The sequence below is a fragment of the Ovis aries genome, chromosome 7 (assembly GCF_016772045.2).
Source record: "Ovis aries strain OAR_USU_Benz2616 breed Rambouillet chromosome 7, ARS-UI_Ramb_v3.0, whole genome shotgun sequence".
Lineage (NCBI taxonomy): Eukaryota > Metazoa > Chordata > Mammalia > Artiodactyla > Bovidae > Ovis > Ovis aries.
In genome coordinates this window covers 34,676,504-34,693,112 of record NC_056060.1, presented here as the reverse complement: position 1 = coordinate 34,693,112, position 16,609 = coordinate 34,676,504, and the positions used below count along the sequence as shown (strand labels likewise).

The 16,609-nt window shown below is 49.3% G+C and overlaps 1 protein-coding gene and 1 long non-coding RNA gene across 2 annotated transcripts; one reads left to right on the top strand and one right to left on the bottom strand.

Moving 5' to 3' along the window:
- Nucleotides 1-3,492: 3,492 nt before the first annotated feature.
- Nucleotides 3,493-5,872, bottom strand: CHAC1 (ChaC glutathione specific gamma-glutamylcyclotransferase 1). Its single transcript, XM_012181220.4, has 3 exons — nucleotides 5,538-5,872; nucleotides 5,067-5,102; nucleotides 3,493-4,628 (listed from the first exon to the last, which is right to left on the bottom strand). Exons 1-3 carry the CDS (start codon nucleotides 5,757-5,759, stop codon nucleotides 4,227-4,229), a joined length of 660 nt encoding a protein of 219 aa, XP_012036610.2. The 5' UTR covers nucleotides 5,760-5,872; the 3' UTR covers nucleotides 3,493-4,226.
- Nucleotides 5,873-9,432: 3,560 nt separating this feature from the next.
- On the top strand, nucleotides 9,433-16,328 carry LOC132660127 (uncharacterized). Its single transcript, XR_009601357.1, has 2 exons — nucleotides 9,433-13,665; nucleotides 15,189-16,328. It is a non-coding gene; the product is annotated as an uncharacterized LOC132660127 (long non-coding RNA).
- The last annotated feature ends 281 nt before the right edge of the window (nucleotides 16,329-16,609 follow it).

Genomic DNA, 16,609 nt, shown 5'->3' with positions numbered 1-16,609 from the left:
ACACTTCCTCCAAGGACTGACTCCAAGGTAGCTTGCCACCTTGTCCCCAACACCCGCAGGCTTCCTCCGCGCTGTCCCTCCCTCATTTGCTGACGCCATCCCCACGAACCTGGAGTGCGCCTCCTCTCCGTGGATTCCTTAAGCTTCCTTAAGGCCCTCCCTGACCCAGCTGCCTCTGCCCTATTCCCTGAGCTCGGAGTTGCCCCAGGCTAGGTGTGAGAGAGACTTTGCTAGTCCGGCTCCCCCGCAGCTGGAGGTCCAGGGCCCTTCAGCCTGCTGTAGACACAATAAACTACGAGTGAACTGACTGATCCTTCCTGCTCATCCCCTGTTCTCCAGAAGGATGCCCTTGAGGGATGATGGACAAGATGGTGATTTCTCTGTGTGTGCATTCAGTCGCTCAGTCACGTCGGACTCTTTCAGACCCTACAGGACTCTTTGCGGTGCTATGGACTGTAGGCTGCCAGGCTCCTCTGTCCATGGAATTTTCCAGGCAAGAATACTGGAGTGGGTTGCCATTTCCTTCTCCAGGGGATCTTCCCAACCCAGGGATGGAACCGGATGTCTCCTATGTCTCCTGCACTGCAGGCGTATTCCTTACCACTGAGCCATGATTTCCAAGATCCCTGCTAACTCCTGAATCCCAGAATGCCAGTGGTCTATGGTTGGGCACCCATCCTGCCTAAATCCCTTCAACTAAAAAAGAAAATAAAAAGATAAATAAATAAAAATGGCTCACGGACTCCTGGGAGTTCTCAAAACCCTCTCAGGAGGTCTGTGAGGTCAAAACGATTTTCATAACACTACTGAGAGGTTATTAGCCTTTCACTCTCATTTTCTCACAAGGGTACAGGAGAGTTTTCAAGAGGTATACGTGAATTTGGAAAAGAATTCAGCTGCTTCCATTAAAAAAGTAGAATCATTTTTCCTTAAAATATGTTAACATATAATGGATTTTTCTTATTTGATAAAATATGTTTTACACTTCTCAATCCCTAATACACTAAATGTTGTCAATTGCTATATCCCACATCAACAGAAGCTCTTGGGGTCCTCAGACTTCCACGCCTTCTCAGTCACCCGTCAGCTTCTCTCTTCAGAGTCAACTTTCTGGGGAGCTGTCTACTTCCCTCCCACTAGCTTCTCAGCCCCACCCTGTGGTTCCCCACCACTGACACCATTGCGGACCCCCTGGCACTTCATCCAGTGGATATTCCTCTGGTCTCATTTCCCTTGAGATCTCAGCAGTGTGACCCTGGCTCTCAGAAAACCACGCTATCCTGGTTTCTCCTGCCTCTCCAGCTGCTTGTTCCCAACCCTTCTTGCTTTGCTCACCCTTCCAGGGCCGGAGGCCTCAGGGTTGGCCTGGGGCTTGTTCTTTCTCTCTGCTCCCATGGCTTCAAGCACTGGCTTGATGGGTGGAGCTCCCAAATCTCTACCTCCAGCCCATGTGACTGTCCTGAGTCCCAGCCCCACATATCCAGCTGCCACCGGAACACCCATGTGCATGCCACTGCCCACAGGCGCCCCCAAGGCAAACATCTGGGCAGATCTCCACCTCCACCCTTTCCAAGGCTGCCACTGCAGAGAACCCTGGCCCTCTACTCTCTCATCAGCCAGCCACATGCAATCCTGCTGACCTCACTATCTAAACGGCTCTCAAATCTACCCTCCTGTCTTTTCCCACTGTACCCCACAGCTCCAGCCACCTCCCCTCTCCCTGGCCTTTGACTTTCCTCCCCCAGTCTGACACAGCAGCCAGTGTTCCTTTTTAAGTAGCCTCTTCCCCACTCAGAATCCACAGGGGGCCCCCACTAACCCAGGAGGAATTCCACCTCCACAGCACAGCTCACCAGAGCAGCCAGTGTAATGAGGTCTTGCTACCCATCCTTCCCCATGCCCTCTTCCCCACCGCACTGTCCCAGCATGGCTGATCTTGCACCCCTCTGGTACAAGCTGTTCCTGCCTCTGTTTGCTAGAGACCCCTTCTCAACCTCATAATTTCTCCTCCTGAAAGCCTTCCCTGACCTCCCCTCAACCTCAGGGTCAAGAGCCCTTTCTACACTGAGTACCCTGTTCCCATCATGACACATTTCAGGCTGAATGGTCACCATTCAGAGGTCTTTGAGGAGCAGGATTTCTTCTCTGTTGTATCTCCAGTGTTTAAATTGGTGTGTGGCATGTAGCAGTACCTTAGTAAATACTCGCTGAATGAATGACTTGAAGTATGTGAGACCACGTGCAGCAGGCAAGTGACCTTCCCCATCCCTACACACATTCATATGGAGCAGGCTCTGATGTGAGTATCCGGACTGGCTGTCTGGCCCTGCCCCGCCATAGAGGGCAGCTGCCCAGGGTTCCCTGCCTCCCATCACCTCCTCCTGTTGTGCTGTCCTGACCGAGCTCCCAGAAGAACCTGGCTGGACTTCTTTTCCCATCAATGGCCAAGACACGAGGCTGCCAAGACATGGGCACCCTTCCCAGGCACAACGGCTGCCCAGCTTGGTTAGAGCTGACCTTGCTGGGGACACCAAGACCAAACCAGGGCATCAGCCATAACAAGAGTGGCGGTAACACCCACCACACAGCACCCCAGGGTAAACAGAGGCTCAGAGACGGCTTTTCTGGAGGTCACTGAGCAAGTGAGGGGGAGGCTGGGTTACAGCCAGGCGCTTCTGCTGCAAGAGCCTTATCTGGCCCCTGCACCCATTCCACAGGTCCAGGAGTAAAGGATCAATCCACTGAGGGGCCATTTCCAGTTGAGGAGCCCAGGGTCAGGCTGAGATCTTGGGGTCTGGGACTTGCACCTGGGGGTGGGGGATGGGGGGAGGGCTGGGGGAGGGAAGAGTAGCCAGAGGCAGGCAGATGGCAAACAAACAGCAGACTGGGGGTGCCCAGTCCAAAAGGGGACTCCCTTTTGGATTTGAGTCCTGGCAGGTAGGTCAGGGTGACAGAGAAGGCACAGACCACACCAAGGGCCAGGAGGCAAAAACGAGCTCCTGGACCTCAGAAGTCAAAGGGCCACCAGGTCCTCCAGGCCTGCACTGTCAGCACTGTCCCACAAGCTTTCATCACCTTGCCCTTGAAGCCCTTTGAACCCACATAGCTCCTTCATCAGGAAGCCAGAGGTCTAGCTTCCCTGTCAAGAAGAGGCAGCAGCTGACCCTGCAAGTGGAGGGAGACCTGATGTGAACTCCACACCTGTCCACCTCTTCAGAGCAGCTGGGGGAGATGCAGGCTACCAGGCCACTGGCAAGGACTACTCACAGGGCTGCCAAGTGGAGCGGCCCAGGCAGAATCTGCATGCCTTGGGGGGCATTCTTCGTGTGCACTAAGAACCCCGCAGCCCTGCCTGCTCAGCAGTTCCTCTCTGGGAGAGCCATGGGGGATGAAGAGGGAGCCCTTCCCCCTCTAATGAGTCTTTCGGGGGCACACCCCCTCACTCATCCCAAACCCTCATCTGAAGAAAGAACCATATTCCAGCACAACACAGATAATGAGGTCAGTTTATGGATTACAGTATGGGACAGACTAGGAAAGGGCCAGGGCCTACCTACAGTGATAAGCTTCCCAGGAATAGACTGACAGACAGAAGTAGCCCAGACAGACAGACTGAGGAACAGGGAAACAAAGCCAAATGGGGAAGAGGCCTTGGCTCAGCCTCAGCAGCTGTGTCTGGGCTGCAGAGCCAGCCTGCCCTGGGGACCTGGAGGATGAACAGGCTGCAGGGCCTCAGATCCTACAGGGCTCCCTCTCCTCACTCCCTTCTACACCCTCACCAGCAGGCTGGGACCCTTGGCAGGTGGTGTTTCTGGGGCTGGGAAATGGTTGGTCTGGAGGGGGCGGGCAGACAGTCAAGGCTCTTGGAGGCTCCCTGGGAAGACGGAGGCCTGGGTAGCATGGGGACAGTAGCAGCACTGGGGGGATTCCAGCCAGGGACCAGGCACCTGGGGTGGGGCACTGCTCAGCAGTTCCCCTGTATCTAGGGCAGGCCCCCCACCCTGCCCACCACACCAACATGGTGCAATAAATAAAGTTTCAAGTAGTAAGTCGGTGTCAAGCAGGAGATCTGGGGGCTGGTGGACAGCCAGGGGCTTAAGAGAGGCCCCTGTCGGCCCACTGAGTCCTCTCAGTGAGCTCCAGCTGTATCAAGTCTGTCTATGTGCATTGGAGTGGGGACCTGGCCCCCGTGTCCATGTAGGCACTCCCTGCAGGGGCTCAGCCCCTCAGACCAGTGCCAAAGCCTGCTCAGTGGGACAGAAGCAGGGCAGCATGGTGCCTACAGCGTCCACGATGGCGGCCAGGTGCTCATCCTGAGCCTGGGGCCCACAGAGCTGCATGAAGTCCGCCAGGCGCAGCAAGTACTCAAGGTTGTGCCCAGAGAAGCCTCGGCAGGCCAAGATCTGTGTAGCGATGGCCTCCTCGGGGGCAGGACCCAGGTAGCCAGGGTTCTGTGGGGTGGCCACGTAGGCCAATGCCTTGAGTGGTTGGTCAGGGGTATCTTGAGGGTAGAAGGTGACCTCCTTGGTATCATAGCCGCCGAGCACTGCCTCCCGCACGTTCAGGTACTTCAGGGCCTCGCTCACCTGCTCGCCTTGCACCTGGTATGCCACACCCCAAGTGCAGCCCTGGGAGAAAATATGGGTACCAGAGTCAGTCACAAAGTTCCTTCTGATCCCTCCCAGGCCTGTGCTTGATAAGGGAAGTGGGCAGACTGCTGATGAGCCCTCTACTATCAATAGAGCAAACCCTCACCCTCCCTTAATCAGGGTTGAGAAGGCAGACTAGCCCCAGAGAGAACAAAAATTCGGCTCAGAGTTTGGTCTGAGAAACAATGGCATCACCTGTAAGCTTGTTAGGAATGCGTTTCAGGCCACTCTAAATCTCATTAAAATCTATGTTTTAAAAAGATCCTCAGGTGATTCTTGTGAGAAGCACTTATCAAGACTCAACCTTCCTCTCAGCCAGAGGGGTATCTATCTAATCTAGCCTGTGGCCAAGGGTCCATGAGCTCTGCCTGTCTGCACCCCTCCATGCTGGATCTCTTTCTTGACTCTGGCACTTACCTCACGATCTTCAAGGAGGGTCACCACACGACCAGGCTAGGGAGGGGAGAGAGATTTTGAAAAAGAAAACAAGTTAGAAATGAGTTCAACCATCACTGGTAGAGAAAACCCTTAGTAACCCTTCTATCCCAGGCCTCAAATAGCCCCACTCTTGGGGGGCTAGGTGGGGGGCGTGGGAGTGGAGGGAGTGATGCATGTATGTAAGACAGGTAGACACATGGGAGTGGTCCAGATTGGTCATCAGAAATATTCATCAACACGGTGATCCACAGGATCAGGCTCTAGGCATCACACAGTGACCCACTAGGCACACAAATTTAAGTCACAACGCCTTGCAAGGTTCTTTCATTTCCCCCATCCGGACGGAGTCACTGTCAGCCCAAATAGGCCCGGATACTCCAGGACACCAGCGCAGCGCCCACTATCCTGCCCCAACCCCCGTCATTCACCCGGGCAGGGTCGGATGCTCACCATCTTGTCACTGCCGCGATGGAAGGTGTCTCCCTGCCAGAAGCGGCGGCTGTAGCCGCGCACGAAGCCCACACGGCTGTCACTGTAGGCGAAGTCGGGCCTCCACACCAGGGAGCCGTACCCAAAAATCCACAACGCTTGGGGGTCGCCGTCTTCGGAGAGGGGTTGTGAGGAGGGAGGAGAGGCGGGAGGAGAGTTCTGGGCTGCAGTCTCCTGCTTCATGGTGCCGGGCACAGGGACGGGCCCGGGCGGCCTCCGGGGCTGGTCTCCGGCGCGGGCACGGAAGGACCGACCGACGCGCACACCTGGCCTGGCACCGCTTGGTTGCTCCAGCTGCGCGGCCCCGTCCGAGGCGCTCTTTAAACCCTTAAGCCGGGAAGCCCCACCCCTCGCAGCCAGCTTTCGCGTTTATTGGGGCGGGGCAAATTCCCTTTTGGCCAATCACCTTCGGATTTTCCTGTCCAGTTAACCGCGCCGCCCTCTGAGTGGGTAACTACGTGGCCTGCCCCGGGCCCAGCGAGCCCGCTGATTGGTTCGACTCCACCTCTGTAGCAAACCTGGCAGGAGTGATGCAACGGCGGAGGAGGTTTTCCCAGATCAGGCATGCAGCAAGGGCGCTTCAGATTGCGTCAGGCGGCCGGCCATGGGCACGGACGCGGGCACTGGTTATTTCCCCGGCAGCCCCTTTATGCCTTGGCCCCTTCAAGAATCATGGTGGGCGGGTCTCCGGAGGATGCCTCTCAAGCACTCCTGCCAGTGCACCTGGCCGAGTCACTGCCACCCCAGGCAGCACGGATTCATTACCAGGGTCAGTGCAGGACACGTCAAGAACGAGAGCTCTGGGCGGCGTAAACGCGCCTCTCTGGGGCTTCGCCTGGGAGCACGTACTCTGGAAAAGCTATCGGAGGCATCTCCGCATTCCGCATAAGTGCCTCATGCTATTGGCGTGCGTGAGCAAATGGAGAAACTGAGTCACGGGGCTGACAAGATGTTCTGCAGAAGCTACGAGACTGAGTCAGACCCGGCGGCCAGGGCTTGCGGGCATCACGTGGGGCCTACGCCCCAGGCCAGGTGTGAGACGCTCCAAGCCCAAAATAAGATTTGGGAAAAGCCGGTCAGAGCGCTTGGAACAGCAGTCTGGTGGTGGTGGCCAGGCCTGCGGAGAGAAGCCATAAAGCCAGCAAGCCAGGCCAATCCTGCCCCAAGGTGATGGGTTTAGTTTTGTTTGAACAGGAGATTTTGGCAACAACGGTTGGGTTAATCTTAGGCACGGAGGTTCTGGAAGTGGAAGGCAAGGAGGGCCCAGGTGAGGTCTCTAGAGGACCGTAAGCAGCTACCAGCCTTTGGCTACTGGCTTCACGACCCAGGGAATGTCGTGCCGCCTGGGGTTAACCCCCTACCCCCTAAGTAGCGGCCAGGGTCAAAGGGAAACAGGCAGCAGAAGGCCTGCACTTGGCAGAACTGGCTCCAAAGGACTGTTGCCGAGGTCGGGGAACTGCTGATGAGGGGCAGGGTGAGTCCTCTGGCAGGGAAAGGGGACAAAGCAATTAGGTGGTTAAACTAAAAATGATCTGGACACCGAAGGTGGCTAAGATAAAGTCTCCAGTAGGAATGCACTGTGGTGTGTATAGTAGGAAGCTAGATCTTTAAAAACAAAGTAAGTTATACATTAATATTAGTAAAAGAAATAATATGGAATAATATATTTAAACTTTTAGCAGAGACTGTCACCAGAGGAGGATTTTCATATTAAACATAAATATTTATGGAAAAGTTTGGATTTTCTTCGAGGAACATGAATTACTTTTCCAACTGGGGAGGAAAATACAGATGAATGGTTGTTTCTGGTTCTTCCTTTCTCCTTCCCTCCATTTGCCACGTGCACCCTCCCCTCTCTATCGTGTCCTCTTTGGTCCATATGAGCACCTCCTTTGCTGCTCAGGGGAAATATCCCCCCTCCATCTATCTCCTTTGGTAGTTGGGAGGAAGGTGAAAATGGGATACTAGTACATTGCTGAAAGTATCTAAATTGATACAGACAACCCTTTGAAAACAGCTTCATGATACAAATCAAGAATCATAAAATAGCCCATTACTTTGACCCATTACTTCAACTCCAGGAAATTATTAAAAATATGTGGAAGGCCATATTCCTCAAGGTTTTTCAGTGCATTGTTCCTTATTATAGCAAAAGCAAAAGAAGTAAAGCTACTTAAATATCCAAAAATAGCTTAATGTTCAAGTAAATTATGGTCAATCCACAGGTGGAGAAATGCACACACAGAGAGAAAATGACTTAAAATCCTGCAATAGATGATTCAGTTCAGTTCAGTTCAGTCCAGTTGCTCAGTCGTGTCTGACTCTTTGCGACCCCATGAATCGCAGCACGCCAGGCCCCCCTGTCCATCACCAACTCCCAGAGTTCACTCAGATTCACGTCCATCGAGTCAGTGATGCCATCCAGCCATCTCATCCTCTGTCGTCCCCTTCTCCTCCTACCCCCAATCCCTCCCAGCATCAGAGTCTTTTCCAATGAGTCAACTCTTCGCATGAGGTGGCCAAAGTACTGGAGTTTCAGCTTTAGTATCATTCCTTCCAAAGAAATCCCAGGGTTGATCTCCTTCAGAATGGACTGGTTGGATCTCCTTGCAGTCCAAGGGACTCTCAAGAGTTTTCTCTAACACCACAGTTCAAAAGCATCAATTCTTCGGCACTCAGCCTTCTTCACAGTCCAACTCTCACATCCATACATGACTACTGGAAAAACCATAGCCTTGACTAGACGGACCTTAGTTGGCAAAGTAATGTCTCTGCTTTTAAATATACTATCTAGATTGGTCATAATTTTTCTTCCAAGGAGTAAGCGTCTTTTAATTTCATGGCTGCAATCACCATCTGCAGTGATTTTGGAGCCAAAAAAAATAAAGTCTGACACTGTTTCCACTGTTTCCCCATCTATTGGCCATGAAGTGATAGGACCGGATGCCATGATCTTCGTTTTCTGAATGTTGAGCTTTAAGCCAACTTTTTCGCTCTCCTCTATTACTTTCATCAAGAGACTTTTTAGTTCCTCTTCACTTTCTGCCATAAGGGTGGTGTCATCTGCATATCTGAGGTTATTGATATTTCTCCCGGCAATCTTGATTCCAGCTTGTGTTTCTTCCAGTCCAGCGTTTCTCATGATGTACTCTGCATAGAAGTTAAATAAGCAGGGTGACAATATACAGCCTTGACGTACTCCTTTTCCTATTTGGAACCAGTCTGTTGTTCCATGTCCACTTTTAACTGTTGCTTCCTGGCCTGCATACAGATTTCTCAAGAGGCAGGTCAAGTGGTCTGGTATTCTCATTTCTCTCCGAATTTTCCACAGTTTATTGTGATCCATACAGTTAAAGGCTTTGGCATAGTCAATAAAGCAGAAATAGATGTTTTTCTGCAACTCTCTTGCTTTTTCCATGATCCAGTGGATGTTGGCAATTTGATCTCTGGTTCCTCTGCCCTTTCTAAAACCAGCTTGAACATCAGGAAGTTCACGGTTCATGTATTGCTGAAGCCTGGCTTGGAGAATTTTGAGCATTACTTTACTAGTGTGTGAGATGAGTGCAATTGTGCAGTAGTTTGAGCATTCTTTGGCATTGCCTTTCTTTGGGATGATTAGTTACATAAATTTGATATAGACATGAAATTAAATCTGTGCAGTCATTGGGAACAATTATGTATGACTACACTTATGTAATTAAGTGAAAAGCAGATTATAAAATAACCTAACTTTCTTAATAACTTAAAATAACTTTCTTAACTTAAAAAAATCTATATGTGTACATTTCCATAGGAAAAAATCTAGAAGAACATAAAAATGCTCAGTGATTATCTCTTAGTAGTAGGACTACTGAGATTTGCACTTCCTTTTTTATACCAATTGAGATTGAGAATTTCTCAAGAGAACATAAATTGCTCATGTTTAGAAAAAGAAGTTTAAAATAGGAAAACAATGTAGTAAAAATTCTTATGATTGCACAGTAAGACAAAAACAGGAACTATTTCATGCACTATAATTAAAACTATTAAAACAACAAAAACAAGATTCATGAGGAAAAAGATGGGGACACCATATACTAATGTTGGATGGATTTGGGGTATTAAGAGTACAGGTGATTCTTTTCTCTATTTTGCAAGGCTTATGAAATGTAACTTGTAACAATACAAAATTACTTTTAAAGAGTAGTTAATGGTTCTCTGATATAGCATATCAGAATCACCTGGGCAATATCTTCATGATGCTCACTCTCCTAAACTCTCCATGACTTCCTCCTAAAAGCCCCAGGCTTTAATAACTTCCCTGGTGGCTCAGAGGGTAAAGTGTCTGCCTACAATGCAGGAGGCCTGGGTTCGAACCCTGGGTCAGGAAGATCCTCTGGAGAAGGAAATGGCAACCCACTCTAGTACTCCTGCCTGGAAAATCCCATGGACGGAGGAGCTTGGTTAAGCTACAGTGTGTGGGGTTGCAAAGAGTCGGACACAACTGAGCGACTTCACCTCTGAAGAGTTCATCAGTGACTAGCTCTTGCTCCAAGCAGAGTTAGTCACTCCCTCCTCTGTGCTCCCAGACCCCTTACCTCAGTTCTGTCCCTTCCACTTCATGCTTATAACAGAAACATGTAATGAGTGCTTATCTTGAGCTAGGCAGTTTGCTAAGTGATTTTGCTCTGCTGCTTTGTGAGGTAAATATCATTTCACAGATGAGCAGTCTGGAACATAGGAAAGTTAGGTAACCCGCTACAGTGACACAGCAGCAAGATATAGCCTGGGGCCCAAGGCAGGCAGTCCAACCCCAGAGACTCCTTGTTAATGAGCTTTTGACACCCTGCCTCCTACGAACTTGAGAGCTCCCAGAGAGCAGACGTCATTGTTGAAGGCCCAGCAGAACCAGCACAGTCCTGGCTCGTGGAAGGTTCTCTGCAAAAGGAGGTAGAAGAAGTGATGCTCTTGGAAAAGTCCAGGGCACCCTGGAGTTTAGAGGAGGAGGAATCTTGTGACACAGGTTTAACTTTGACCCTCTTAAAATAGTGTGTAAAACTGTCAGTCACTCAGTTGTGTCCAACTCTTGCAACCCTATGGACTGTAGCCTGCTACGCTGCTTTGTCCATGGAATTCTCCAGGGAAGAATACTGGAGTGGGTTGCCATTTCAAAATAGGAACCCCCACAAAAGTTGGCCCAGAGGTCTTGACCACCTTCCCAGGAAATTGTCTCGCCTGTTTCTTCCTTGCTTATCCTTGCCAACATCTGTCTCTTTCCCTCCCAGTGGGACACTCCCAGGCAGTAAACAGCCCACCTCATCCAGTTTCTCTCCAACACTGGCAGCAACTATCCCATCTTTCCTCCTAAAATCCCCTCGGTGGGGCTACAGACGTCATACACACAGAGATGCCAGCTCACAACAACTGATGAGACTATTGCCTCCACCTTGCAGAGTTGCACATGATTGGCACATGATGCATACCTGGTGGCTTCCTTCTCTGAATCTTTCCCAGATTAACCCTTCCTTATTGTTCCTCCAAGCGGTCACTTCTAATTTCCTTCTCCTCATTCCAGTCACTGTAATCAACTCCTGGTGTTAGTGGGCACCATTATCTGAAACAAGGGAAGGCTGTACCTTAGGAGCCCAGGGATTGTGTGAATTTATTATGCTAAATGATGAAGCTGCTTTATGAAGCTGTTGATTCCAGAAGAATGAAAAATCTCCCCATACATGAGCTCTAATACTAACTTGTCCAGATTTTAGCCTAGTTCCACCATTTACCATCTGGGTGACCACCCGGATGGTAAATGGTGGAACCAGGCTATATATATATGCCATGAAATTAAAAAACACTTGCTCCTTGGAAGAAAAGTTATGACCAACCTAGACCACATATTAAAAAGCAGAGACATTACTTTGCCAACAAAGGTCCATCTAGTCAAAGCTATGGTTTTTCCAGTAGTCATATATGGATGGAAGAGTTAGACTATAAAGATCTGAGCGCTGAAGAATTGATGCTTTTGAACTGTGGTGTTGGAGAAGACTCTTGAGGGTCCTTTGGACAGCTAGCAGATCCAACCAGTCCATCCTAAAGGAAATCAGTCCTGTATTCATCAGAAGGACTGATGCTGAAGACAATACTTCGGCCACCTGATGTGAAGAACTGACTCATTTGAAAAGACCCTGATGCTGGGAAAGATTGAAGGTGAGAGAAGGGGACAACAGAGGATGAGATGGTTGGATGGCATCACCAACTCAATGAATGTGAGTTTGAGTAAACTCTGGGAGTTGGTGATGGACAGAGAGGCCTGGCATGCTGCAGTCCACAGTGTCGCAAAGAGTCAGACACGACTGAGTGACTGAACTGAACTGATATATATATATCTCACATCTTCTTAAATTAGTCATCTGTTGATCAGCAATTGGGTTGTTTCCATGTCTTGGCTATTGTATATAGTGCTACTATTTACATGGGGGTGCATGTATCCTTTCAAAAGAGAGTTTTTGTTTTTTCCAGATATATGCCTGGGAATGGGATGGCTGGATCACATGGTAACTCCAGTTTTAGTTTTGTAAGGAACCTCCATATTGTTTTCCATAGTGCCTGCACCAATTTACTTCCCCATCAATAGTGTAAAAGTGTTCCTTTACTCCACACCCTCTCCAGCCTTTATTATTTATAGACTTTTTGATGATGGCCATTCAGACCAGTGTGAGGTGACACCTCATTGTAGTTTTGCTTTGCATTTCTCTAACAATTAGTGATGTTGAGCATCTTCTCGTGTGCTGGTTGGCCATTTGTATATCTTCTTTGGAGAAAGGTCTATTTAGGTCTTCTGCCCTTTTATTGATTGAGTTCTCTTTTCATTTTGTTGATGTTTTCCTTTGCTATGCAAGCGCTTTTAAGTTTGCTTTGGACCAACTTATTTATGTTTGCTTTTATTTCTTTTAGCCTTGGGAAAATATTCCTATGATTTATGTCCAGAATGTTTTGCCTATGTTCTCTTCTAGGAGTTTTGTGATGTCTTGTTTTAGATTTAAGTCTTTAAACCATTTAGAGGTTATTCTTGTGTATGGTGTGAGGGAGTGTTCTAATTTCCTTGGTTGTTGTCTAGCATTCCCAGCACCACTCACTGAAGAGACTGTCTTTTCTCCATTGTATATTCTTACCTCTTTTGTCATACATTAATTTATTGTAGGTATATGGGTTTACTTCTGACTTTTCTTTTCTGTTCCATTGATCTTCATGTCTATTTTTGTGCCAGTTCTATGCTGTTTTGATTACTGTAGCTTTGTAGTATTTTCTGAAGCCAGGGAGGGTTATGCATCCCACTGTGTTCTTTTCCCTCAAGATTGCTTTAGTAGTTGCTCTGTGGTTCCATATAAATTTTAGGATTATTAATTCTAGTTCTGTGAAAAATATCATGGGTATGTTGATTACAATTGCATTAAATCTGTAGATTGCTTTAAGTAGTATGGCCAGTTTAATAATATTAATTCTTCCAATCCAAGCACATGGGATATCTTTCCATTTCTTTGAACCATCTTTAATTTCCTTTATCAATGTTTTAAAGTTTTCAGCATTTAGGTCTTTCACCTCCTTGATTAAGTTTATTCCTAGGTATTTCTTTTGGACACAATTTTACACAAGTTTTTTTTTTTTTTTTTTTGCTTTCTCTTTCTGATATTTCATCATTAGTGTAAATAAATCCAAGCATGCTATTAAAAGAATAGTTTCTTGACCAAAGAGGGAGATGATCTTTGTGTGCTTGGGGGAAGCAGGGTGATGCTTAAATAAATGAATGATTAAATAAATTAAATAATCCACATTCTACTAGGGGCTATATCTCCTGCAAACCTATGAGAGATCAATGTATCCTCAGGTCCTTGGCCCATGTGTTCCCACCAACTCTCAGGCAGGATGGGAAGGAGGAGCTGAAACCCTTGATACAGTCCACCTCAGAAGAGACAAAGAAGTGGAGAAGACAGCTGCTCTGCTGGTTATACCAACTGAATCCAAAGCCAAGGGAAGAAAGGCCACTTGGTCCCCTGCCCACAAAATCGGGGACTGTAAGGGGTCACTCATGCCCTGGCAGAGGGGTGCATGGGTAAGTGGGAAAACCTGGCTCCCTGCCCATTTCTAGTTGCCAAGGAGGAGGGAAGACACAGCTGATAGGATACCCTGGGAGATTCGGATGTGGGGCTTAGTCCTGGAAGGGGAGGGGCCAGGGCTCCAGCAGAGGACTGGGATGGTGGAGTCTCTCTTCCAATTCCAAGGAAAAAGAAAGGTGTAGTTTGTGGGGGCAGGAAGTGGTTGGCTCAGGGCTGGGGAGAACAACAGTGGGGATCACTTCAGTGGAGTGACAGAGCTGCAAAGAGGGGAGACGCTGGGGCCAGAGGCAAACATCAGATCCCACAGAAATGCTGGGGTGTGGGGGCACCAGGCTTTAGAAGTGAACCTAGAAAAGCAGCCCTGACTGTGGGAGTAGACTCTGAGAGCCACGGAAGTAAAGCCTTAAATGACAGCAGCTGGGACAACAACCTGAGGGGCCTACTGAAAAGGGGCAGGAGATCCCAGATCCCAGAGCACTGTAGTTCTCTTTTATCAGAGAGCTAGAAGAGGAAGCACTGACGGAAGGGAGTCACTGATGGAAGTGAAACTGAACGTCCTACAGTGGTAGGATGGGCCTCGCCCAAATACCTGCCACTATGGGAAAGGGAAAGCAACCTTAGGACGGGTCAAAGGCACACACCTGTCTGCTAACCACCAGGGCCTGCTTTGCCTCCAGCATGAGTCAGGAGGAGGGATCACTGGAGACAGACAGTTCACCCTGTCTGGCAGGGTTTTGGCTCTGCCCTGCAGGGGGTGCCATGACACAGGCCAGCCATGGGCCCAGGGCTAAATCCAGACTCCTGAGATGCTAGTTACCCTGGCTCTGACTGTAGCTGCGGCTGGCTTTTTTTGGACCCTGCGTCATGGTCTAAGAGGGTCTTTGTGGATGAAGGGAACATGCTGAGCCCACTCTTGGCCAGAATACTAGCCAGAGCAGGGCTAAAAGCCACTTATGGTAGATCTCCAAGGGGAAAGGGACTCTGGAGGACTCGGGGTCCTGCCGTCACTTCCCACAGCCCAGGTCTCTCTTCCGTTTACTCCCCACGTCAGAGGAGGTTGACCTAGACTAGTGATGCTTCCTTAAAGACAGGGACACAAAGAGAAGAAATGGTGGAGGCAACCTGGCATCTCAGTTGCCTCCTTGGTCCAGGGCTACTGCTGGGACTATCCAACCAGATTCCAAGCTCCTTTCTAGCACCTCTCCTCCATCCTGTGGACTGGGATGGTGAAAGCTCCCAAAGTGGTTTGCTGGCATAAATTTAAAAAAGATTAACCTACCTGGGAGAAATATCAATAACCTCAGATATGCAGATGACACCACCCTTATGGCAGAAAGTGAAGAAGAACTAAAGAGCCTCTTGATGAAAGTGAAAGAGGAGAGTGAAAAAGTTGGCTTAAAGCTCAACATTCAGAAAACTAAGATCATGGCATCTGGTCCCATCACTTCATGGGAAATAGATGGGGAAACAGTGGAAACAGTGTCAGACTTTATTTTTTTTGGCTCCAAAATCACTGCAGATGGTGTGCAGCCATGAAATTAAAAGACGCTTACTCCTTGGAAGGAAAGTTATGACCAACCTGCTGCTGCTGCTGCTGCTAAGTCACTTCAGTTGTGTCCAACTCTGTGCGACCCCACAGACGGCAGCCCACCAGGCTATCCCGTCCCTGGGATTCTCCAGCCAAGAACACTGGAGTGGGTTGCCATTTCCTTCTCCAATGCATGAAAGTGAAAAGTGAAAGTGAAGTCGTTCAGTCGTGTCCGACTCTTCGCGACCCCATGAACTGCAGCCTACCAGGCTCCTCCATCCATGTGATTTTCCAGGCAAGAGTACTAGAGTGGGGTGCCATTGCCTTCTCCATGTGACCAACCTAGATAGCATATTAAAAAGCGGAGACATTACTTTGCCAACAAAGGTCTGTCTAGCCAAGGCTATGGTTTTTCCGGTGGTCACGTATGGATGTGAGAGTTGGACTGTGAAGAAAGCTGAGCGCCAAAGAACTGATTGATGCTTTTGAACTGTGGTGTTGGAGAAGACTCTTGAGAGTCCCTTGGGCTGCAAGGAGATCCAACCAGTCCATCCTAAAGGAGATCAGTCCTGGGTGTTCATTGGAAGGATTGATGCTGAAGCTGAACTCCAATACTTTGGGCACCTCATGCGAAGAGCTGACTCACTGGAAAAGACCCTGATGCTGGGAGGGATTGGGGGCAGGAGGAGAAGGGGGACGACAGAGGATGAGATGGCTGGATGGCATCACCAACTTGATGGACATGAGTTTGGGTAGACTCCAGGAGTTGGTGATGGACAGGGAGGCCTGGTCTTGCTGTGATTCATGGGGTCGCAAAGATTCGGACAGGACTGAGCGACTGAACTGTACTGAACCTACCTGGGGCGGCAGGGGAGGGGGGAACGGACTTGTTGCTCACAAATATTTTCATACACTAACTCATTTCAACCTCATAGTCAGGTACACAAGGTATTGCGATTCTCTGAGAGGTTAAAGATAATTAACTAGACGCCTAGCTTCCTAGGTACAGACCATATTTTATCGCCAATGCCTGGTATATAAAAGGTACTCAATTAGTGTGGAAGGAATGAAGAAATGCATGGATTGTCCCAGGTCACCTGGCAATGACAGGTGGTCCTGGAAGAAGCTTCAGCCTCCCAGCTCAAACCTGGTGTCCTTTCTGGCCGGTCTATGTTTCCTTCCACTCAAGATGCAGGCAGGGATGGCCCAGAGGGCAGTGAGGTGGGGAGGGCGCTGGTGGCGAAAATAACTCAAGAATCTGGGGATGGGCTCGCTTCTCAGGCACAGCTGAAGCATAATTAGGGGAAAGCATCGCGCTGAGCTTTCTCCAATCTACTCTCTATGCTTAGGGGGCCGAGGCTTAGGGGGCCGAGGCCTGGAGGGAGCTCTGCGCGACAAAGACGACACTGAGA